Raw genomic sequence first — 23819 nt, 5'->3', positions numbered from 1 at the left:
TAATGGCTAAGCACATTAGTCTGATGGTTCTTTTAAACTGCTGTCTTCTGCAATAATTGGTAATGGCCACAATTTAAATATGAGTTTCCAAACTTCAGGAAAAGGGAAATAAGGGTTTATTCTTCCCCAAACTATGACTTCCATGCTGTATCAACTCAGAGAGACGTCACTGCAGCCCTTTCTCCATCCAAAAGGTGAAGGCTCTCTAATTACAAATACCAATGACAAACTATCAGGGCTCAGCTAGCCCCAGGATGTCAACTTCCCCACTTCTGCCTCATGAAGCCCTTGAGATACAGCTGTGTAGCTCAGGATTCAATTATATAAATGCATATAGAAGAGGCCCCAGGATGTCTCACCCACAGGTGACTCATCTCCACATGGACTCATCAGCCAAATGACGTGCGAGATGTACGTAAGTGCTCTCACCAAAGCTATTGAGATGACTTTATCAGGCTGCACAACAGATTCATGGTGCCTGAGACAAAAGCTGGACCCTCGTACCAATTCAGGTCAAGATCAGACACAAGCAAAGTTTGGAAAACAAAGGACAAGATGAACAGATCTCCTGTTTGACCACTCCAACCTGGACAAGCTGTAGGTCTAAGGGGCAAACATGTGCCATGTTGCAAGTCTCAATATAAATAACAGCTGTACTTTATCTACAGGTTGTGCTGTATGGAGAGGAGCAGAAGAAAAAGATTACTTTCACCTGCCATGTTTCCATGTCTGTTTTTCCTCCACCTTCTCCTCTTGAAGGTTCTGGTCCCATTGGAAAGGTTTAGTTTGGAAAGAGCTTCCTCATTTCTAGGCAAAAGTGAAGAACCCAAAACATTTCTTTGCATGACCTGGCTGCTTCTGCTGAGGCATCTCAGTTTGTCAGATCGTTTTCCACTCTTGCTTTGAATGCTGCGCAAGCATCATTTCTGCTGCATCTCCTGGGAGAGTTGTTACTGTCTCTGAAGCTTCACATCAAGCTGCTTCCCTCTTCCCATGCAATTTAGAGAGCTGAAGCATCCCAGGCAAGGATATAACCTGAGTGCCTGAATTAGAAGGGTCACCCTGGGCACACTGTCACCATCAGTAGACCAGGAATACTGCTTCAAAATGCCCTTCCCTCTGTCTTCAAAGAGTAACGTTCCCACAACCACATCAGGTGCCTTCAGTACTCAAAGCAACAAGTGATGAACCCACACCCACTTTTCCACAGCATGAAACAGTGATTTGCAATCAACCACAAAGCACAAGAAGGACAGCAAGAAAAGAAGCAAACTGTTCCAGGTTCAGAACAGACTGAAGAAAGCCACCAGAACAATTGGCTAAGAACAAGACCTCGGCTTACACTCTAACAAAGTGCTTAAATGTAATTACAATTACTACTATCAATTGCTTGTAAAGCAACACACAGGTTGCTGGTACACGAGCAGACAGTTCTACCTGACTCTTCCCTCCTCTCTTACCCATTTGTTTCCTCTGCTCCTCAGGACTTGTGCTTCACATTAAGCAATCTGGGCATTCACTGCTTGCTTTTCCAACAGCTGGTACTGAGTGCCTGGATCACCACCCCAAAAATACATAAATAAAAATAAAACCTGTAATCACAGGCCTTGAACAAAGTCTTCAAACCTACGATGTTAAAAATACGACACCAAGTTTCCAGGACTGAACTCACACTGGTTGTATTTTAATGATGCTGGGGAACATTCTCAGTTGGTAGCACTTGGTAAAGCTTCAGGGCACTCATTGGGGTTGGCTGCTGCCCTGCTGACAATCTGGTTCATTGTGCCTTGCTCAGGGAAGGCAGCCTTTCTATTTAACTGCAAGACATCTATTAAGCAGCTGTGATACGTTGTGGTCACAGAGTAATACAGCTCTGGAAACCGGGGTGGTACAAAGCATTTGAGCACAGAAAGAGAATGTGGCCTTTCAATTGATTTCCACTTTCCAATGGCATCAAGGCCAAGATCCACCTCCAGGAAGTGCCATCTATCTTGCTGTTCAACTTCTAATGATATATAATTCCCCTAATAGGGGATTTGCATAAAAGCCCAGTTTTAAATGATGCTTTACAAGTATACAGCAGATTTATCTTTTACAAGTACGTCAGCTTGCTTTATTGCACTTCCCTGCACTTGAAAGCTACAGCGACTGCAAATCAACCATATTAAGCCTCCTTTTCCTTCACTGAAGTGGGATAAACCTTTAGGCAAATTGCTAAGTGCACTGCTAAGCTCCTAAGCTTTCCTGGCATCGATACTCACATTGTAATAGCAACCTCAATCAGGTTTGGGGATTACTGTTATTTTCAGAACTAAACTTCGTCATGAAGCAGAACTGCAAGTCTTCACCACTACCTGGAACTGCATCTCATTCCCAGGAACACTGGGAAAAGATTATGAAATCAAAGCTGATATTATCATGGAAACATAGAACAATCCTTCAAAAGGCATAGAAATCAGGCAACATTCACAGATTCTTTGGAAACACAGAAAGTTTAAACCCTCAGCTAAGCCAAACCAAAGTAGCTCAACACAGGAGGATAAACTTCTACTGGACATGGTGAGGAAAAAAAAAAAGCCAAGTTAAAGTATTTGTATAGCATACCCAAAGATCCAGTGATGGAGATCATCCAAACCACCAGAGCCATCAAGTGATGGAAGCGTGCAGGGAAGCAGCAGCTTGCTGCTGTGCGTGGTTCTACTGTGCCTAACTGGGAATGCTGAGCAGATTCTTAGAAAGCATTCTTTGCATAAATATAATTCCCATCATGGGTGCCTGCAAACACAACTCGATGTGCATGCAGAAATCACAAGAGATGAGTGCATAAGCATTTGTTCTAACAACGCAAGAAACCAAAACCGTGCAGGAATAAAAACAAGGAAAACAAACACACATCATCCAGAACAACACATGGAGAATAAAAGCCTTGCAGAAACCTTCTGCACAAGAATGGACACCACTGTAATTGAATAAACCAAAAGCTGACCTTCTAAAAACAGCTTTTTCTCTGATAAACCATTAGTAAATTCATAATTGTATGAAAGATGCACTCAGGGTGTTCAGTCATGTCAGGTTTGGGCATCATCAGTAAGGAAAGCTGCAAAAAGTGAAAGCTTGCCCTCTCCATACAAACAGATCCTCAGGCTTGTAGACTAGCAACCCAATGCCTGCTGTAAAATATCACACTGTGTCCTGAAGGAAATCTATGGACAGTTGTCACATTGCTGTTATCTATCAGATACATAGACACAAAGATGGACATTTCTTTCCTAGCATCAAGTGGGGGAAACGTCTGCATCTCATTCATTGTGTGGTCTGTACGTGTCCATCTCCAGCACTAAAAATGGACTCTGCATGTTGGAAGCATTAGGATATCAATTTGTCACAAGGCTGTTGGTTAAAATTGGCACTACTTGATACATCTTCCTACTTAATCTAAAAAACATCACTAAAATTTGCCCGCATTCTTTTAGTCAGTATTTGTATTTAGAATGCTTGGGTACTCTTATTTGTCTTGACCGTTCATATCTGGGAGGTAAACCCAGTAACAGATTCTTGCTGTGCCCATAGGAAACAGCTACAGCAAGAACCAGTAAAGTGTCACAACAGAAGACTTTTGTTAGCCAGTTCAACCATCAAAATAATCTACATTAACCCTACAGCACAGGACTGATGACCTGAGCAAGGAAAGTAAAATCTGCCATGTTTTTCCCCAACAACAGCTCACGGGGAGACAGAACGAGTTGCTGTTGTTTTCTGTTTGTCTTCGCTGTAGCTGACATTTCTGAAAGACTTTTGTTGTTCCTATCAACTCAAATCTCTGTTGGGGAAAGAGCAGCAGCTTTACAAATGCCTCAAGAAAGCAAAACTGACAAAAGCCATTGTTATCACAATGACATCCAGTGGAGCTTCTAATGAGAGAGAACCTCATTTGCACATAGCCTTGCTTTGAGCAACACCATTCGAATGGGCAGCATGTTCACCTCTCCCCATACCAGCTGAACTCAACAGCACTGCCCGTGACTGTAAATAGGGCAGTAAAACAGCATTTACAGTTTATACATGGACTGGAAAATCCACATGGCTCATTCTGCCAACCAACAATCTAATATTACCCAGCTCCAACCAAATGCTCAGAGCAACCTGAGCTCACAGCTTCAGAAGTTCATTCAAACACTTGGCACAGGATCCATGTTTTGAGCATCCCCAGTACTGAACAATTCTGATGCTTTGGCCAACTCCCCATCTGAAATTAGAGAGCAACAAGGCAAACAGACAGAAGGCAGGTCAGCCTCTGTTCCTCCATTTTCTTTGTTTCACAGAATACTTCTTGAATTCAGTCACCTTAGATAGCAGCCAACACCAAGCCCTTGTCCAGTCCAGAGTGATGCTCTCTCTCATTAACCCTGCAGCTTTCGACAACAGATGGATGAACATCGACAGCAAAGTTGCTTTTTCTTTTGAGGTGTTTTTTTCAGTAGTATTTTAATCGTGACATTTGTTGCCAGCATCAATCATTTACTTGTGTGAGCACTGGAACCACAGCTGTCAGACTCCAGGCTTTATGATACATCATGGGAAATTCAATCTTTACTGCTCATGGGCAAACAGTTGTGAGCAAAGAATGCAGCTGAGCAAGGGAAGCTTAAGCATGTTTTTCAAACACGTTAATACCTCTTCTTCCATTTAAGAATTATGCAATGGTAGGAACAGAAAACACAGACTTGGTTTGCCAAAGCTACAAGGGATGCTTTGAGTGAGCTGGGAGATACTAGCATACCTAACAAAGCACGTGGCCAGCATCTCAGCTAAATTTATTCCATAACAGGAATGTTATTCATGCAAGGGACTTGTGGGAGATCACGGGTGTGCAAGGATCACTGTTCATCAAATACACCTGGGATATCTTCCATTGGTGCAGACATCTACACCTATGTCGTATCAGGCAGTACCCAACAAGCAGCATTCAAAGAGCAAAACAAAACAGATGCATCAAGATGCTCAGAGATTCAGTTTAGTTCAATTCAGCTCCATTGAAAAACAGAACCAATAACTTAGGGCCCAGAGTCGCTACCTCAGAGCTCCCCCATTTTAAGGGCACAAGCCCATATTGTGCCTTATGTTACAGTACGCCACCTACACGTGCTACATTTCAGCTTGTGTGCTAGACCATTCAGCTTGCTGTGCAACACAGACACTGTAGTCTAGCAGGACAGAAGGAACAGGATCTCAGATCCTCTCTCTGAGCTTTGACTCCTGGGAGTTGAATAGCAAGACAATATTCCCTCTCATAAGTCACACTTTTCATGTGGTTAAAAGAAATAACAGCACAAAGCATAATACATGACAAAGATGGGTCTCCTCTGGATCCAGGCAAATCTCTGCACTGTGAGGTCACAGCCACCAAAAACACATTAATAGTTAACGAGCAGCAGAAACAAAACCAGAGCTGGTTTCTCATCAGCACAAAAATCAACATAACCGAGGACAGCTTGAGCTGGCAATTAGCTGCAAGCAGTCCTTCAGTTCCCACAGTACTCGGCTCTGTTCTAATTTAAAGCAGCACTTACCCTTTTCTATCCTGGCTCGCTCAGATTTGAGCATAAATTGGCATACCCAAGGCTGGTTCTTAGTGAAAAGTAGAAGTAACAGCCTATGGCAGTTCTATTTGACTAGCACATTTAAATGCTGCTTACTTTAATCTTCTTTAACTTTTCTTTAATCAGCATCAAGTCCTGGGCTGGAGATTCATCCGTTGGCATGAGACAAGCAGACAGGGCCAATTCATCCTCTTGCTGGTTCTGCTGTAGACCTATTGCCTGAAATGGACCTTTGGGTCCTTTCATTATCACAGGAGGCACCTGTAAATCCATTTGAACAGGGTTTTATTTTTCTCAGATGGCTGCATTTAGAGGCCAAAGATAACCCCCTTATCTTGCTCTGTTGCTTTTGAGTAGAGCCACGTAAGGTATAATAACCCAGGGAGCACTCTCACTTGATTAGTGGATTAGCTGAAGTTTAGCCAACAGGAAAAATCAATAACAACAAATTAAATAGGAATAACATGCAGGCTTTGCTAAGTCGAAGGATTTATTTCATCACTGAGGACTCCCATAACTCACACACTCTGACTTCTACCAGTTTCACTATGGGAAAGGAAGAAACATTTCCTCCCAAGCTTAGAAAGAACAGAGGACAGAGTTCCTGTCAACACTGCCCACTCCTGCCACAGTGGTGCTGTGTGCTGCCTTTATTCACTGTAATGAGATCATACAATCTTAATTAAAAATATATATATAAATCAACACTAAGCAATTACATCATTCTGATGTAGTGCAGGCTTTAGAACAAGCCTTCATCACTCATATAAGTGATTACTAGTAGTCAAAGCCTTATCAGTCCCTATCTGGTGAATCCACATAGTAGTTAGACTCAAAGCAATTCCTTTTTGATGGATTTTCTCACATGCCTCTCACAAAGGAGTACATCCCATCTCCCACTATACATATGTATCCCCCTTGTTTGGGATCCAAAAGGGACTTCTGCCAATCCCAAGATGGCATCTTCTAAAGATACTGGTTTAGTGCCAGAGACAAGACTTCAGGAGGATGGATAACTCACTGGCTCATAATGCTGCCTAAAGCAGAGTGGAATACATGAGAAACTGGGCTGAAAGGAGACAGAAGAGATGCATGAGACTGCCTGGGGATGCATCATAGAGCTGCAAAGCCTTTCAAAATATGTTCTTAACACAGGGCAGCATTTTCAAACTGCTGCATCGGTCAGTGACAGCTCTCATCATAGTGCTACTGAGTCCTTGACTGCTTCAAACACTGGTTTTGCATAGGAATTTCCATAGCAATTCTGCTACTGGGGTACGCTTATGTTTGGAAGACCATGTTCTGCACTGTTAGAAATCAGCAGATCTTCAAGAAAACCAGTAAAGATATGTCCATTTACACATGCCAGGAAACCAGCAAGACAGTGGAATCACACAGATGGAGATGAGAATTGGGTCTAAAATGCTTGAACTTCTCTTTCATTAAAGAAAGAATCTGCATTTCTCATTGCTATCCACCATCTGTTTGGGAACCTCGGATACGCTACATTTCTATGTAATCAATTTGTGGCTTTTATCCCAGTTTGTACGAGGCAAAGTCCATTATAACACTTGACCCTACAGTCCCAGCAGAGCAGCACTGAGCCCTGGAGGCTGAGATACCCTTCTATGTTGGAGAGAGCTGCTGCAAGTCAGAGCTCAGGATTTATATGTGGGAGTAAATGGAGGAAAGCTCACACTTCAGCTGCTCGTGAGCTTACTATTTTCTGAATGGAAGATCCAGAAACTGGGGTTGCTCAAGTGTCAATTTTCATTAGTATTGAACTAACATCACAGAATGTTAGCAAAGTTTTAATGGAAGTGTGAACATCATTAACAATTAACAGTATTTAAGTGGAGTTTAAGTGACTTTAAAGCCTTATTAATGCTGTCCACTCAGGGTGAAATTTACCTTGAGTGCATGAATTGATATACCAATGTCTTTAACCAGGGAAAAGAATGAGGCCAACAACCAAGGAGGGATGGGGGGAAGGAAAAGAAGAAAAGATTTGATTTCTTCCTTCCCTTAGGAGAAAAGAGTAACAACAGATTAATAGGAGAAGGGAGGGAAAGGGGTTTTCTTTGGAAGGAAAAAGGTGCAAACCAAGGGACAATTAAGACGGAATAGAGTCACTTATTTATAGCTCCCTTGACTTTCAGGAAGGATTTGTTCTTAATTCATAGCTGTGAGAAAAGCAAAAGGAAAGTAATGATTGTTTTGATGAGGACAAGAATTAGTCCTCTGCTTTCACTGGGTACTTGGGATTATTTCGAGTTAAGCTCAACTCATTGCTTTTTAATCTTACTTCCAATACCGTGTTCTTTGTAAGATACAAGCATGACCCAGCCAGACTTTGGTTTAGTTATTTGAAGGCAAGTTAGGACATAATTTCCCCTTTGCTTGGCTGTTTTGCAGCTGTTGGAAAAAGGTAATTTCAAGAATCTATTCATTTCAGGGAGAAGCACGTCCTTTATCACACAGCAGCTTCTTTTGTGCACTGTCACTGCATGTACTCACCAGAGATAGAAGCCATGTCACAAGGGCACGGGAGGTGTCAGCTGCTCTCAGTGCAGTGCCGCGCATCTGCCCACTGCTCTCATCTGTGGGTACCCGGCCACAACTCAGCAGCCAAACTACATCTCTCACACTGCCCAGTCCAGGCAACCCGTCAACAACTGGCAAATAAGAGGTTCCCTGTAAAACAATAACAGGAAAATGAATATAATTTGGATTACTGGAACCATATTCATTATCCCTGATGAATTATACTCGCTGCCAGCACAGAAGGAGCAATTAATACCTGATGAGTATTTATCAGAGAGGAAGCAGAAGCCATAGAAGGTGGGTTGGTACATCAGGGTCACCTTCTGGGACACCCCAGACTTTCTTGGAGAGCTGTTACCTTGGTCTTCATTCAGTCTTGAACTGCTTGTTAAATAGAAGACCAGGTGATCGCAGCCGGATATAGTTTGGTCAAGTTTATTTTAGTCCTTAAGATTCAAAACAATCATGATAGAAGCGTCAAAGCTTTCCATTGTTTTCTGCCTCATCTAAGTGCCTCATTCACAGCTGATGTCACATTTAGCTGAACTCATTTCTTTTCCCTACTTAAGCACCGATACCTGCCTATTCAGGATGCAGATCCCTCTCCTTTGGGACCTATTCTTCAGCAAACAACCTCAAGCTGGAGTTGTGAGATTATAGTTTATGGGATCTCCATTCTTCAGCCAAAGATGCAGCAGCTGCTGCTGTAATGGTCAGCTGGTTTGCTATTTCTACCTTTACTCTGCTGCCCTCCTGTAAATTAGGAAGCTAGTCTCAAAATCAGAAATAATTTCCAGTATACACAAGAGCATCACTCCTCAACAGTTACGATCCTTTAATAAGGACCCTAAGGGCCTCCCCAAGGCACCCTGTGAGTGTTCATTCTCCCAGTATGGCAAGTATTCATTTACAAAGAGCTGAAGCTGTTTATGGTGTAAGTGTTTCTTAGCTACTTGTTACAGCATCACACCAAGGCTTTGCTCCCCACTGTCAGGTCAGCAAAGCGCAGTGTGACCACGTTTCCCATGTACGTCAATACAATCAGCCAACAGACTAAACTGCTAATTGAGGTGAGCAAAATCCATCTGAACTGACCTACCACAGCATGAGACCAGCAAGTACCTCCTTATGTGAGCTTAGCATGGAGAGCAGAAGGGTGCTGAGGAGCAGCTGGGCAGTTACATTCACAGATGCTCCAAGGAGCCCTTAACGAGGCTGCCTGCCCACACCCCTACACCAAATTAACCTTCATCTGATTCACCTCAATTCACTTTGGGAGCAAAATAAGCTAAACAGAAACCTGGAAGGGAGCTCATTCTACCCAACTGCAGGCAGGAACTGCTGAAGTCACTGACATTAATGCTTTCTTAGTGTGGCTTCCCTCAGCATTGGCCAAGTAGACCCATCACCCTTGTCTACCTATGAAGAGAGTCCGGTTTCTCTACACACTACACCAGCTTTTGTGACAGCATTAGATTATAAAAAGATAAAAATGACTCAAATCCTGAGCTATTTCTGGCTGCTCTGGCTAGAATCATGCTGTCAATCACACACAGCCTTGCAGCTGATGGTACTCAAGTACCAGCAATTACCACAGAGTAAATAAGATAACGTTCCCCATTTCCAAAGCGCTCGCTATTGTATTATTGCAATTGCAGTTCACCACATTGATGCTTACAACCCTCCAGCTTGATTTCCCAGACACCCCTCCATGCTCCATTCTGGCCATCCTCCTCCACCTTCATACAAGAACAGTGCAGGAAGCAACACAAGCCACACTGCAGCCAAACAACAGCATGCGTTATATGTGTCATAACTTCACATAAACATAATTCCCCTCCCTCCCCCCCTGAAAAAAACACACCAAAAAGAAGAGTGAAATGAGTTGCAGGATACCCCAGGGATGCCCATACCTTGCAGCACGCAGCTACAATAATGCTGGAGATACACACATGGAGGCACAGCCCCAGAATAAACTACAGCATTAAAACAAACCCCCAAAAGACAGAATCTGAAGGGATCTGCACAGTCAATCATCTAACAAGTGCTATTTTACCTCTATCTTTCTTTAAACTGGAGCAGTTTATGACCACAACAAGCTGAAGCTGAGTCGAGGCAAGTTTGTCAGCCAAGATTAATGCCATTTTGTTTCTAATAAAACAGCTCTAATTGGTTAAATGATGCTTTCGTTGATGGGTTTTGAAAAGACCAGTTGGCGCTGCTTTTTCTATGCCTGCATAGCGGATTGTCCTAAGGGTGGGAAACATTATCAGAGTTGTTAGAGAGTGGAATGACAGAGGGGCAGCTCAGGCTTTGCTGCTGGCAAACTTTACAGAGTCTATTTTGCTTTCGGAGCTAAAGGAAACTTTGGCATTTCCCAATACAATCTAAGCTGATGCTGGTGCTGAAGGAAGATATCACATTCCAAAGGTACTCCCTACTATACTGAGAAGACCCTACAGCAGCGAGAGCTAAATCAAAGCATCCCCTGCATGTAAAACATTAAGTTACGCTTACAAAGTCTCCTCCTTCTTCACTGGAGGAGGTGAATGAGGGGGAAGGGGAGGAATAGGAGGAATTACTCTCATTGGCTGCAGCCTTAATCAAAATAATTGTTTTCAGCCATGTCTAAATTTATCCTCCTATGTCACCCTCAGCCCAGCTTGGATCGCAGATCTCAGAGGCAATCCCTGATGAATGGCAAATTACTGACTGCAGAAATCTTCTGCCAAAGGATACATCTGCGGTGTGTTTGTAAATGTGAACTGATTTCTGGGTACTTCAGCAGCTCCAGCTAATTGCTCTCATGAAAATCCTCTGCTCTGACACTGAAATTGCTCTAGCATTGCGTGTTCCTGCTTTGCGGTGGGCAGAGCTCACAATACAAAGCACAAGCACGCTGATTATGTGGTCACCCATCTATTTCCCATAGAGTTAACATAGGACAGTAGATAGTTAGGATGCATTCCCCCCCCCCCCCCCCCTAAACCAAAGCAGATAACCCTGTTTCATTCACAGTGTCTAAAAGATCCTGCATTCAATGAAGACATATTGGAAATATCATGTGTTTGTTCACGTTCATCCTGTGGGAAAGGAAAAATGAAGGCAATGCCATCTGCTCGATTATCTGAAATTCCACATGAAGTTGTGGAATAAACCCTGAACCCATTCAAAGAGCTGCTTCATGGTTGCAAAGTGGAAGCAGTGGATAAGAATGAGGAAAGCATTTGCATTTCCTGTACGCAACTGGCAGAACATGCTGTAATTATGAAGGCAACGTTTAATAACGAAAAGGAGAGTGTGATTGATGTCAGTGGTCTGGATGGCCTTGCTGTTAATGCAGTTCTGTACTAGATTCACTCTATATGGTACAAATGGCTTCTGAATATCAGCAATACGGTAAGATGTTGTGTGTAAAACAGCAGCTTCTTTACTTGCTGGATGTGGGGAAGGCACCTGACCAAGGCTCAGCTCCTCAGGTAAACAAACACTCTGAGAATTGCTCTAAAACTTAAATCAAAGTCGCACTGAATCCCATTGATGTTGTTTGCTTTCTGAGACACAACCATTAAAAATGAGCATTGCCTTTTCCACAACGGGTGGTTACATTAAAGGTTACTATAAAGGGACTCAGCCTCGCTGTGCTGCTGTTTCAAAGCACGTGGAACAAAAAGCTCCTGCTCTACTGAGTTCCTGCTCCTGGTTAACAAACAGCAGCTGGAATAAATAGGAAGCTCAATTACAGATCTCATGTGAGAGCAGCACCGGGAATTAGGAACTTGTGCTTTACTGCTGGCTCTGGGATGGATTATTTCTCTATGAAACTGCAGGGTGTAACATTCCCTTATCCTCTTTGCTCTCTAGTTGCATTAATCACCCAAAGCCTGTAACATGCTTGGAAAAGAAATGGCACAAAATTATCTAGAAACCTTCAAAACTTAGTTCTGTCCTCCCTTCTTTGTTCTGCAGTCCATGCACCAAGGACATATAGGCTCTGTGATCCCACATCCAGCTGCAGAACACAATATACCTGCCACTCTATGGACCTCTTTACTGCCCTGTGATTAACATGGGTTATCTGTGATTTGGGAGCTGCTGAGTGCTTACAGCCTCTGCTGAATCTGGTAGGAACTCCAGGTGCTTTGCACGGAGCTGGGCAGAGCTTTTGGTTTTGGAGTAAAAAGAACTGCAGGATTCTTTCCTCTTGGTAATTCCAGATAAAGCCTTGAATCCCTTTCAACATCCCTGCCACTAAGAGTAACGTTACTGTAATTATTGCTGTAATAACGTGTTTACAAGCCATGACTGGGCTTATCCCTCAGTGTAAGGCTGCAGTCCAATCCAAATGGTAACACTAAACAAGAATGCACAAGAAAAACTGGGATTACATTTAAACCACAAGGCTTATTTAACAACATCATTGTAGCCATATCAGCCACTCCTGCACAGCCACTTAGAGAAGCAGAGGGTTGGATTCAGCCCCTGTCAGCTACAAAGATCATCACAGATCACATCAGTGAGATTAGACAGGCAGTTCTGAGTTCCAAGACGTGCATGGCAGAAAGCACTGCCCTAAATACATAAACGTGACTGTGATGTGGCCTCGTGGCAGCTTCCCCTCCTGCCAGCACACACAGGACCCGTCAAAGAACAAGACCTGAAATAGACACAGAGGTACAGCAGTATCTCTCTCCTCCTGCCCTCTTATAATGAAAAAGAAATATTAGCTCATGGCCATTTTATTTCATTGCCTTCAAGTTTAACCTGAAGCATTCTGTTAATGTAAATAGGAGTGTTTAGGACCTCTACTGGCAGCAGGTTCACTCACCTAATTGTGGAGACTATTCTTTATATTTAGATTAATCTCTGCCTTAAGCAACAACAATGAATTTGTCAAGAACATCCATAAGTATATTCAATAATAAGCCTGAACTCATTGTGATCATCTCCAAGATGCACCAGGGAATATAAAGGACTGAATATTTCACACTTTCTGGAGCCACTTCAAACTCACCAGAGAGAAACAGCACTACAAAAAGTCTCTTATTTGGAAAGACTCGACTGCCAATCCATTCCCATCCATTCATAGCTGGAAAATGCAACAAAGGTGGGAGCTTGTGCAAAACAGGCTGGGTCTGCTGGAAATTTAAATGGAAAACGTGGCATTTTGGTGGTCCTGCTGTGATCAGCACAGGAGGAAGAGCTTCCTGGTTCTGAGCCTAAATGCAGCTGTGAGGCTTGAGAAAGCAGGCACGAAGTTATTAAAGCAGGGTTAGCATATGCTACTTTAACTGCTCTGGTTGTATGCACAGAAGTGGTGTCAGCAGGATGTAAAGTTCCTAACTTGCCTTTAAGTGTATTCTGATGGTGCCAAAGCACAAACCTGCAAACATCAATTACTCTGAGAAACCAAAGAGCAATCAAGCACGCCACCCATCTAAAGGAACTTGTTCACAACAAAGGCTTCTACAGCCAGAATTCTCCGCTTTGCCTGTTAAGGTAAACCTATGGGATGCATCTGTGTCACTGTGGGCCATGGCAGAGGGTGCAGCAGCCTCAGCTCCTCTAGTTTGCTAACTACAACCACAGAGAGCATAAACCAGCTGAGCTTACCCTTAGCAGAAAGCACCATGCCAGCAAATCCTCCCTTTTCTTACCCCGGTACTATGTGGGAAGATGCAGAGGAGGCCAGGAACACAGGCTCAGTGCCAGGTAGCAGTTGCCTCTGCTAGAAAAACATTTCCTGAGGAACTTCCACCCGATCCCAAATGTTTTGTGCTGGACCGGTGGCACAAACAGGAATTTTGGCCTCCTTCTTCTGCGAGCTAAAATTAACTCCATCATCTCTAATTGCTTCAGTTTATTTTTAAGCCTTTCTTGAGTTGAGACAGCAGGTTCATTAAGTAGAAAAGATTTGAGTCTTGCTCCAGGAGCTCATTAAATACATCGCTGTGTGAAAAGGGAGGAATTCAGGGGCCATCTGCTGGCTGCCTGGCACATCACTGCTGGCCACAACCCCGGAGTCAGAGCAAGGCTGAGAAGACTGGAGTGAAGAAGCAGCCAAACTCGGCTCTGATGCCAGGAAAAGATTTAGTGTGGGAAATACTCTGTCATTTTTACAGGCTTTTCTTTAATCCCAGTAAAAATAGGAAGGGCTAAATGGTCAGTTCAGTTACCTTCACACAGGTATAAGCGCAATGATTGCTTTAGTTCAGTGTAAATGAGTCACAATGGGACTTAAAATTACAAGATCTGGATTCAAGGAATACAGATATGGAAAAACTCAGTTACTGCATCAAATCACTGTAACCTAAACAAGATTCATGTTTAGGCTTAAGAACTTTACCTGACATCAAGGAGCTGAATCAAGGATACTTAGATATAAAACACAATCCTGCTATTCCTGACAAAGGTTACAGAGCCTATGTCTGCAATGTGGCAAAGTCAGTGCCTGCACAGTGTGTTTGTTAAGCTCGAAGGATTGCTGCATGCCCACATGTTTGTGTTTAGTAAGCCAGCTGTAAGGCTAAGCTGCACTAAGATGATGATTAGAGTAATATAATTACTAACACAAGGTTAGCCAAAGTGATTGTGGAGCCAAGAAAAACTCGATGTCTCGGTATGAGTCAATGCATTCACTTTCTAAGTAGTATGGCTGTACAAGGTAGACTAAACAGCGTTTATAAGGTACTGGTAACAAGGTGGTTGCTAATAGCATCTAAACTACATGATCTTGTTCTGCCATATCATGGGAAAGCAATAAAAGCAAACAGAGAATCAAACTGCAGCCCTACGGTTAAAACAACCTTTTGTCCCAGCAGTGAAAGAATTTAAGACAAACTGGCCAACATTTGCTGTGTGATAAATTAAATCTAAAGATGGATGTAAAGTATCATGGCCACGAGCACCACCCTCTGCAGCAGTTTAGCTGCCTGTGTGCAAGGCCAGTTCTGACACAGCACAGCTGGGTAACGTCAGGTGCTGCTGCTGCAAGAAACAAAACCTGCATGAAGCCTCCGCCAGGCTGCTCTCTCTTTGATTTTGAGCTGCATTTAAGCTGAGCCACTTGTCCTTGACCCAGCTACACTACACACCTGTGCCTGGCCATACACTTCACTCATCCAACCCTGCCCCTAATTCACCCACCTGGCTTCGTCACCTTGCTCTTGGATCTACCCCATCTGTACAGAGTAAGTAACTGGTTACCCCCACTGGACCTGATCTGCTCTTCTCCTCTGGGCACTGTGTTCCTCAATAGTGAGGTCTCCATCCCTACCTGCCTTGCTGTCACCTTTAGCTCCTAGTGAGTTTTCCCTCATAGGGAAACCTGCTTGTGTTGCCCCCTAACAATAAAACAAATAAATAAACCAGATTTGAGCCAGGCAAAAGCAACTATTAGTATTCGTATCCTACCTACATGTCAGCGTAATGTGGAAATCAACATTAGTACTAAGCCACTCTATCATAATAAACAAGGTCCATTACATGACAGGTCAAATCCATTGCAGCACTATAAAATGATGAAAAGAACAGCAATAATAGCAGGATAGGAAAAAACATCAACTACAGCAAGTGAGGATAAGCCCAAGCACAGCAGCTGTGGGCACAAATACAGAGGAAAAAGTCTGCTTACCCATGGGAAGGCTCAGGTAGGCAGGGATCTCCAGCAAGATCCCCTCACCTCCACTGCCAGCCCTTAAATGAGGGCTGGGAAGGGATGGATCCTGGCTCCAGCCCTTCTGGTCATTCAGCTGCACTGTTTTCACCTGTGCTCCCCAGGGCTGGCCCTGCCTTCCCACCAGGTGCCCCATCACTGCTTTAAGTTCTGACTACTTGTGTCAGTCTGAAGTTTCAGTGAAAGTTGGGGTGGGGGCAGAACAAGCAAATAAATAAATAAAGACTCTTCCATGCGTTTCTGAAAGGCAAACTTGGGTCAGAACGTGTGAACATCCTGTATTTCTTAGTATCTGAATGACAGGCAGAATTCAGAGAATGGAACTGCTGATTTCCATGGGAACTGGGTACTTGCTTGCCTTGAAAACACTGCTGCGTATCAGCCCCATCTTTAGATGCTGAAATACCCTGAATGTTCGCTCTTGGTCTCAAGTTACCTGTGCAGTTTTGAAAGTGCTCTTTGCAAACACGATCCTTGCTCACAGTGCATCCCACAGAGTGAAACAACCTGCAGAGTTTGACTGAACCAGGTTAAAAAGCAGCAACGTTAAATCTCCATTTCACTGCTTTTAAATTTAAAGAACTTTAATGTAACTTATAATGCAGCTTTTATTTTGCATTTGCTTTTACATTTCTTTCCCAGCACCTCAGCTATGGTAATTACAGACTTTCTAAACTTCCTCTCTGATTATTACTCAATTCAATTATTTATTGGTATTAAAAACAGTCGGAGGATTCTGGAAACTATGACAAGTGATCCAGATCTGAACATCTATCACTGCCAAAACAAAGGACTTTGAAAGCGAGTTTCAAAGTGTGCTACTTTGTCAAACATTTTTGCTTGTTCTTTGGATGTACATGTTTATATATAGATATTAGAGTATTTTCACCAAGAGAAACAGCTGCCAAATTACAGCTTCTTTAGTTTTAAGTGTCAAAACAGTCGAGTTTTTTTTGCCTTGGTGTGTGCAGATGAGGAAATAAAAGAGAAAAACCTGTTCTAACTCAGAGACAAAAAAGGCGGCTGTCAAGATGAATTTCAAGTAACCTTATAAACGACTTGCATTTGATGGATGATGCTGATCCATTTTTCATTCTTAGTGTTAATAATGAATATTGCTGAAGCGGAACAAAGAGTAAAGTTGCAGTAAGAAAAAACTGTAATGAAAATTACGGGTTGTGCTGATTCTGTTTCTATCAACAGCATCTCATTTGTTTGGGCACGTTTCCACATACTCTGTCCATTGCTGTAGGAACCAGTGAGGCTGCACCAGTTAGCTTATGCCAATGTCCACACTGCCTTGGCCTACTGGCAGTAATATGGTTAAAGCTATGAGGGGTACATTTACACTGTGATTCATTTACAACAAGGCATGTACACCCTGAGCTGCACTTGAAACTGCAGTAGCAGGTCTTTATCTTCATTTCCTTGGCGTGAGTGCAGCAAATATGGGAAATGATCAAGATGCAGCACAATCCAGTAATCACTTGGTGCATTGCAAGGAATGAGTTAGCAAAGCTCAAGTATATTTCTGATGAGAAAGTGCCTGCATCTTAATAAGGGCTAACTGGAATCTGGAAGCACCTCCCGGCAGACTGAGAAAGAAGTCTGAGGGCTGGGTTCACAGAACAGGGACTGAAGGTGTTATGGAAACAGAGCCCCATGCAGTGCACTGCCCATTCCACAACAGCTTGATAAAGGAGAAGTTCACCTGCTAGTTTATTAGTCCTGTACTTCTTGACAGTGATTAATCCAACATAAGCAATGAGCTCTTAATCTGCAGAAATACAGCATTCAATTCATTCAAAACCAAGCAGATCTGAATAGCCCAGCCCTGAGGTTAGGTCACACTTTGTCATTGCTTTCAGTCCAGATAAGTCGTTATGGTGAACCTGTGGACAAACTGTGTAGTTTCTCTCACATTCTTTGCTCACTGAAATCAGCACAAGAATGAATTAGGATCACATACACAAATCTCCCCAGAAGGAAACGCTGTTCTGTTCTCTGAGCCATGTTTTAGGAAAAATAGGATCATTTCACATTCCCTTAATCGGGGCTCCAGCCAAAAGCCAGATTTATTATTAAAATCACAATCCTCAACAACTGTTTATTCACAAATACCCATAGAAGTGAAATACAAAGCTGCTAGATAACACTCAGCATTGGTGTTGTTTTAGAATTACAACAGTGAAAACATTTTCTTTCTACAAAGTTATGAAAGATCATGTGTGAAAGTCTGGCTCCAGTGAATTAAATGACCCTGAGCCTGGTGACTTCAGCAAGCCAGGATTCCTGCCATGCCCTCATACACCAGGCCGGGTGGGCAGCTATAGAAGGAGCACACTATGTACAGGAGAGGTGAAAAAAGTCATTAAAGTGGGAGAAGAGCTGTAGGACTGCTTGTCTATCCAGGTAATGCTGCTCCACAAAAACATACAAACAAACCAAAACACCCCAAAGATTTTAAACAGTGTAACAGAAATGACTTCTTGCTTCTAGGACCGCATCTACGTTTGGCCAGGAAGTCCCTCCAAAAGGGACCGTCCTATGCTGAACTACTAACCATGTGGAACAAAACAGGTGCTTTCTCTGCCATGGGCTGCTTTCCAGTAACCAACTGCTGAGGCTGTGATCTCTCCAGCTGCTCCTGGGATCCACGTCCCATGTGTTTCTCTTTCATCTGTTCTTCCTTTCGGGATAGCTGTCGGTCACTTTCTTCAGTCCTGTAAAATACACAGATTCTTCTTTGCTTTGACTTTTTACTTGGGAGAAAAACACCCTTGTTCTTCTGTTTACATTTCTTTCCCCCTCATATTTATACCTTACACTTGAGTGTGAATCATGATTTGAAAGACTTCTAAAAGTCTTAGAAAGCACGTATGGTGTTGGAGGTAGGGGAACACAAGAACTCGTCATTGGCTTGAACTTCCTGTGTAAAAATAGCAAAGGAAAAGAGCAGACTTCAAACCTCTGCTAAGTGGTGACAACTGACTGGGAAGCTACAAGAAGGGAATAAACCATTTTCCACATCATGAGGAACACAAGAAGTAATAAACTTAAATTGGAGCTAGCATAATTTAAATTGGATTAAGTAACAGCTTTCAAACAGTAAGGATAATCAAGCAGTAAAACGTACTACCTGGGGAGTCAGCGAATCCTCACCATGGAAGACTCCAAGACTAGGTTGCATAAAGATTGGGAGGAAAGGATTAGATTGTAGTTCAACTTACATTGATGCAGAGAAATGGACCACTCCAGACCTATTCTCTATGATACTTTGTGTAGTAAATCTCAGTTTTATCTTTAATAATGCAGATCAATACTGTTATCCTCCTCTTATCTAGGTTCAAAGCCTAGAGAAAATGACCAAACTTACTATGTCTAACCTTAGGCCAATTCTCTGATCTACTAAGTCTGTCTGCATGTACAAAGTTATACAGTAGCTGCCAGGCTTAGCTGACTTCCTAGGCAAGAAAAATCAGACACATTCTTTTGCTCCAACTTACATACCGTGCAAGTAGTGTTCCTTAATCTTACACAATTAGATAAGTCATAATGAAAATCACTGGTGACCTTTCTTGTGTGATACCTTGGAAATTCTTTTGTAGGTAGGGGAGATTCTGAAGCATTTCCTGAATGTTGAACCTTCTCATCTTCCATTACATTTTTTATTTCTATATCAGCTCCATTGTCTCTCTGGCTCGACAAGGAGGTATTTCTTCTCTCTGGCTCCAACCTCACCAGTTTCCTGGAAATGACCTCATTCATCCCTTCTCTCACTTGAAGATTTTGACTGACTTTAAAGGCATCCATCTCTTCCAGACTTCCTGGATCCCATTTTATGTCCATGAGTCTTTCAGCTGGGGCAGATGCTTTGTGAAGAAGCTCTGAGTCCTCTTTACGGGCTCTACGAAGTTGGTGCAGTAGCAGGCACTTCCCTGAGCAATTCTTCCTGCTGATAAAGATTGAATCAAGATAGAGCATTACAAAAACAACCAAACAACCTACACACTGAAGAACCTCTCACAAGGGGCATCTCGAAACAAGGATGGGGCATCAACACAGATAATAGCCTTTGAGTAAGAGTAACTGGCTGGCAAAACAATACAAAATGTTCTGCTTTGTCCACTGTACTGCTGAAATGTGAACTCCCAAGCATCAGGCTTCTAAATATAGCAGTATAAACGCAGTAAGATATTTAAAATCTGACATACCTACTTCACATTAAATGGATGAATAACTACCTATAAGTATGAATCAAGGCCTGAATTTAGTAACAGGAAAGGGCTGGCATCCGTGCCTATTAAAGAATCTACAGTTTAGGATTCCATAACTGTATAGAAGAACATATAGAAGAACAATTAAAGGGAGCTGTGAGCATCCCATCCCACACAACGTATTCAACACACTTAAATCAACATTCTAGCTTACTTTATGATTTCTAAAAATAAAGGCATGGCTGAGTCAATTCCCTACAACATTTGGGAAGTTAGGTTTTGAGTCTTGTAAAATGTAAAACAGTTCTCACGTCACTCAAACCTGCCTATAGAAAGAGTCAGGTTTCCGAGCCATGCATGTCTACTTTCTTTAACTTGTTGTCATGCAGCTGTAAAGATGCAAGGTGCTATACTGTTTCACACATTGACAGTTGGTTTCTAACTCCCGTATCTTTACCATGCAAGAGAACTCTAAGTCCAGATTGAAACATTTTCGTTATTAGGCCAGACACTTCTGATGTAAATATGAGAAACAGAGACACTTTCATACATGAGCTCTCACTCTAATTACTATTTGGTTTCAGAAAGAGTTAACTACCATGTCACTTGAATAATGGCCAAGGTAAAGAATCTTACATTTCCCTTTCTTCTTTGTCCATAACAGTCATAGTCTCATCTTCATCAGTGGAGCTGTCACCTGCACTATGAAATAAATTAATAAATTGGACAGTGTTCAAACTGAGCGTTGACTTTTAGTCATTTCCAAGATTCAAGTTTAGGGCCATCAGGAGAAAGAGGAGAGACTCGTAGGGCAGACTTCTAGGTCTTATTGATAGAGCCTAATTTTATTATTCTAGAAATAAAACACTCAAGCAACTCTAGATCATGACACGTTAGCTACACTTGGCTCTTCATCAAAAAGGTTCCTCATAAACATGCATCCTGAAGAGGATCCTGCTTTCCTACTAAGGTCACAGAGATGTGGAAGTTACATTTCACAAGAATGAGATGCAGAGAGAAGGTTTCAGTTTTCCACTGATTACTACTGACTTCTCACTAATAATAAAGCTAGAATTTACCTCTGTTTCTCATCAGAGAATGTTACTGACTTCTGTGGTTCAGCATCTCTTAAATCTATGTACACAGTTGGAGGCTCTGGCAGGCACTGCAATCTCACTGTATCCATCCTCAGAGAGCTTGGTGAAGATGAGAGGAAGGCAACATCCCTAAGTACAGAAAACACTGTTTCAGCATTTCCTGTACCTTATCAAGACAAGATGTCCTGCAGGGCATGGATTACAATAAAAATTGGATTGTGAAAGGAGCTTAGTGCTCAGCTACTGCAGACACATTCTGCTCCTGCCTACTATCCATCACTTTTCAGAACTGAACTCAAAGATTCAGGCTCCCCCTAGGAATATAGACCACTGGCAGCATGATGAAGGATATTTAGTTCTTAAAAGCTGACAATGTAAAACTACTCTGTAGAACAAAAGGAAGGCAGTTACAGTACCAAAGAACTTATAAGTCTGAAAAGAGCCCAGTGTCAATCAGCAAAAACAGGCCCCTTTTTCCTCTCTGCCTCCTTTGGCAACTCCATTTTATCCTACAGAGCATTAAAAAAAAAAAAAAATGTAACTTACATAAATCACCAAGCCTTAATTTTCACCTTAAATGCCACTGTAGCATATTCCAACTACAAGAGAAAAGCACCGTGAGCTTCTACTGCTAATGACAGCTACCTACTGTATATGACAACTGGAGGGAAGGACCTACTTCTTGTTCTCTTGCTCTTCTTGAATGGAGATTTTGGCTGACGGCCACCTGCAGTGTGAAAACAGTGTCCGGGACTGCCTGTCACACAGCTCTTCCAGTTTTTCCATGAGCTGCTTTTCAGATCTACCTCTGAAGGTTACTACAGAAGAACAGTAAGAAAAATACAGTCATTTTTGGTCTTCTGCCATTGGACTTCCTAACGTATCCTTTCACCATTGTACCCTTCTCTACAACCAGAGAGAAAGGGAAGGATAAAGACACCGCTGTCATCCAGCTCTGATGAAACTCACTTCAAACTTCCATCTTGTCCTAGGCCATTATAGGCCACAAAACACAAATTCCAAGCAACAAAAATAAGACCCAGAGGAAGCTTTGTGTTTTAAAGAAATTAGAAAGCAAAATAACTCACTAGGATCACAACATTCAAGATGATGTAGCAGGGAATGACAAACATATGAAACCAAGTTTTACTTGTTTTTACTTATATTTTTAATATAGTTGCTTTTATTAGATTAACAGCATTACCATAATCTGCTGAGGAGAAGGCTATTCCTGCATGAGTATTATGTGCATTTTTCTGCTGCTTCAGCTCTGCAGAAGTCTTGTCTAGATCCCAGTTCTCAGTGTTCTGAAAGACAACCAGATTTGAGATGGAAAAAAAAAATCACCATCAAAAGGCTGCTACAAAATAAAAGCTTTTGCTACCATTATGGGCATGTAGGAGCGTCTCCATGAGACAAAGACAGCTTCTTGGTAGGTTGCATAGCACACAACCCAAGAAAACCCAAATTCAGGACATCAACAAAAGCAACAAAATGCTGACGTGCAGAATTTGGCATTTGGGTTTCTTGTTTTGGTAGAACTCTTGAAGCAATGCAGTAGCTTCTATACTGAATGAGCAGTGCTCTATGAAACTGTTTGGGCCACCTACCTGCACTGACAGACAGGTTAGTTCTTGAAGACGGTCAGCTGCAGAACTTTCTTCTTTAGCATTTCTTTCTAGACTTTTGCTAATGCCACTTGAGGGAGGTTTATTATTTAGCTCAGAGTGGCCTGATGATGGTTCTAGAAATATTTTTGAGAGTATCTTTGTCTCTATCAGCTTTCTTGTCTCTTTTTTATTGCACAGTTCCTCCAGTAATAATGATGTATTAAGGCAAGAGTTCCCTTTTTCCCTGGCCTGTTGCCTTCCTGGTTTTTCCTCTTCAAGTCCATCTGTGGAATCTGCAAGATACCCTTCAAGAACAGCTTCCTTTTGGCTTGGAATTTCTTCAGTATGGCTGGAAAGTTTGGAAGCCTCATCTTTAATCACTTGAACATATTCTTTTGCAATGACTTGGGCACCATCTGTTTTTTCCTGATGGCCAAGATTCTTCAGATCTCCATTCCACTTATTTCCTTCTGCTTTCTACCAGTGAAGAAAATACATACATGTAAAAAGTCACATCTCCTGACCTATAGGAGCTGACACTAAACCAAACCAAATGATTGGCAGATAGCAGCTCTAGCTCAGACACCATCTGGTAACAGCACACACCATGTCCGTCACACTGAACAGTAAGACCTCACTTTGCAAACACTTCAGCGTCAGGATGTGCTAAACATTCTTGAAATTTATATGCCTTCTTCACTGCAGATGTATTGTAAACAAAATAGCAATTGTATTGCTATTGTATAGCAGTACAAGAGATAAGCTTCATACTGATCCTCATTAATATACTGTCATAGTGATTATTATTCTATATACATCAAGTAATGGCTGAAACTATTTCAAACCCTCAAAAACTTAGAAGCCATAGCAGTGCTACTGTTAATGCACAGACTGCAGGTAGAACCCCTCAGCAGCTGAGCTGCAGGTAACTTTCCAGCACTGGGCTGATTACAGAAAGGTCTATAGGGTCAATGAGTAACATCTTCCTTCAGAACCTGATGCAGTTGTCAGCCTATACATATCTGTATGATCTGACTAGAAATTGGTGGTTGGAAGAGTAGGTTTACAGTAATACA

The 23819-nt window shown here is 42.3% G+C and overlaps 1 protein-coding gene across 9 annotated transcripts in view; it reads right to left on the bottom strand.

Moving 5' to 3' along the window:
- Positions 1–23819, bottom strand: part of C14H16orf71 (chromosome 14 C16orf71 homolog) — a 57776-nt gene that overhangs the window by 31925 nt on the left and 2032 nt on the right. For 7 of the 9 annotated variants that reach the window (XM_015877415.2, XM_015877416.2, XM_015877419.2 and 4 more), the window contains exons 4-12: positions 22744–23220; positions 22338–22440; positions 21813–21951; positions 21116–21262; positions 20673–20738; positions 19409–19774; positions 18383–18542; positions 8118–8294; positions 5697–5861 (exon numbers count right to left, since the gene is read on the bottom strand). In XM_015877415.2, coding sequence (XP_015732901.1) covers positions 5697–5861; positions 8118–8294; positions 18383–18542; positions 19409–19774; positions 20673–20738; positions 21116–21262; positions 21813–21951; positions 22338–22440; positions 22744–23220 — 1800 coding nt within the window. Of the gene's footprint in view, positions 1–5696; positions 5862–8117; positions 8295–15777; positions 15823–18382; positions 18543–19408; positions 19775–20672; positions 20739–21115; positions 21263–21812; positions 21952–22337; positions 22441–22743; positions 23221–23819 lie in introns of those variants that run through there. The other 2 variants (XM_015877417.2, XM_032447644.1) reach the window with 2 other exon arrangements.

The sequence above is a fragment of the Coturnix japonica genome, chromosome 14 (genome assembly GCF_001577835.2).
Source record: "Coturnix japonica isolate 7356 chromosome 14, Coturnix japonica 2.1, whole genome shotgun sequence".
NCBI lineage: Eukaryota > Metazoa > Chordata > Aves > Galliformes > Phasianidae > Coturnix > Coturnix japonica.
The sequence above is the reverse complement of the archived record's forward strand: the minus strand, read 5'-3'. Positions and strand labels throughout refer to the sequence as shown.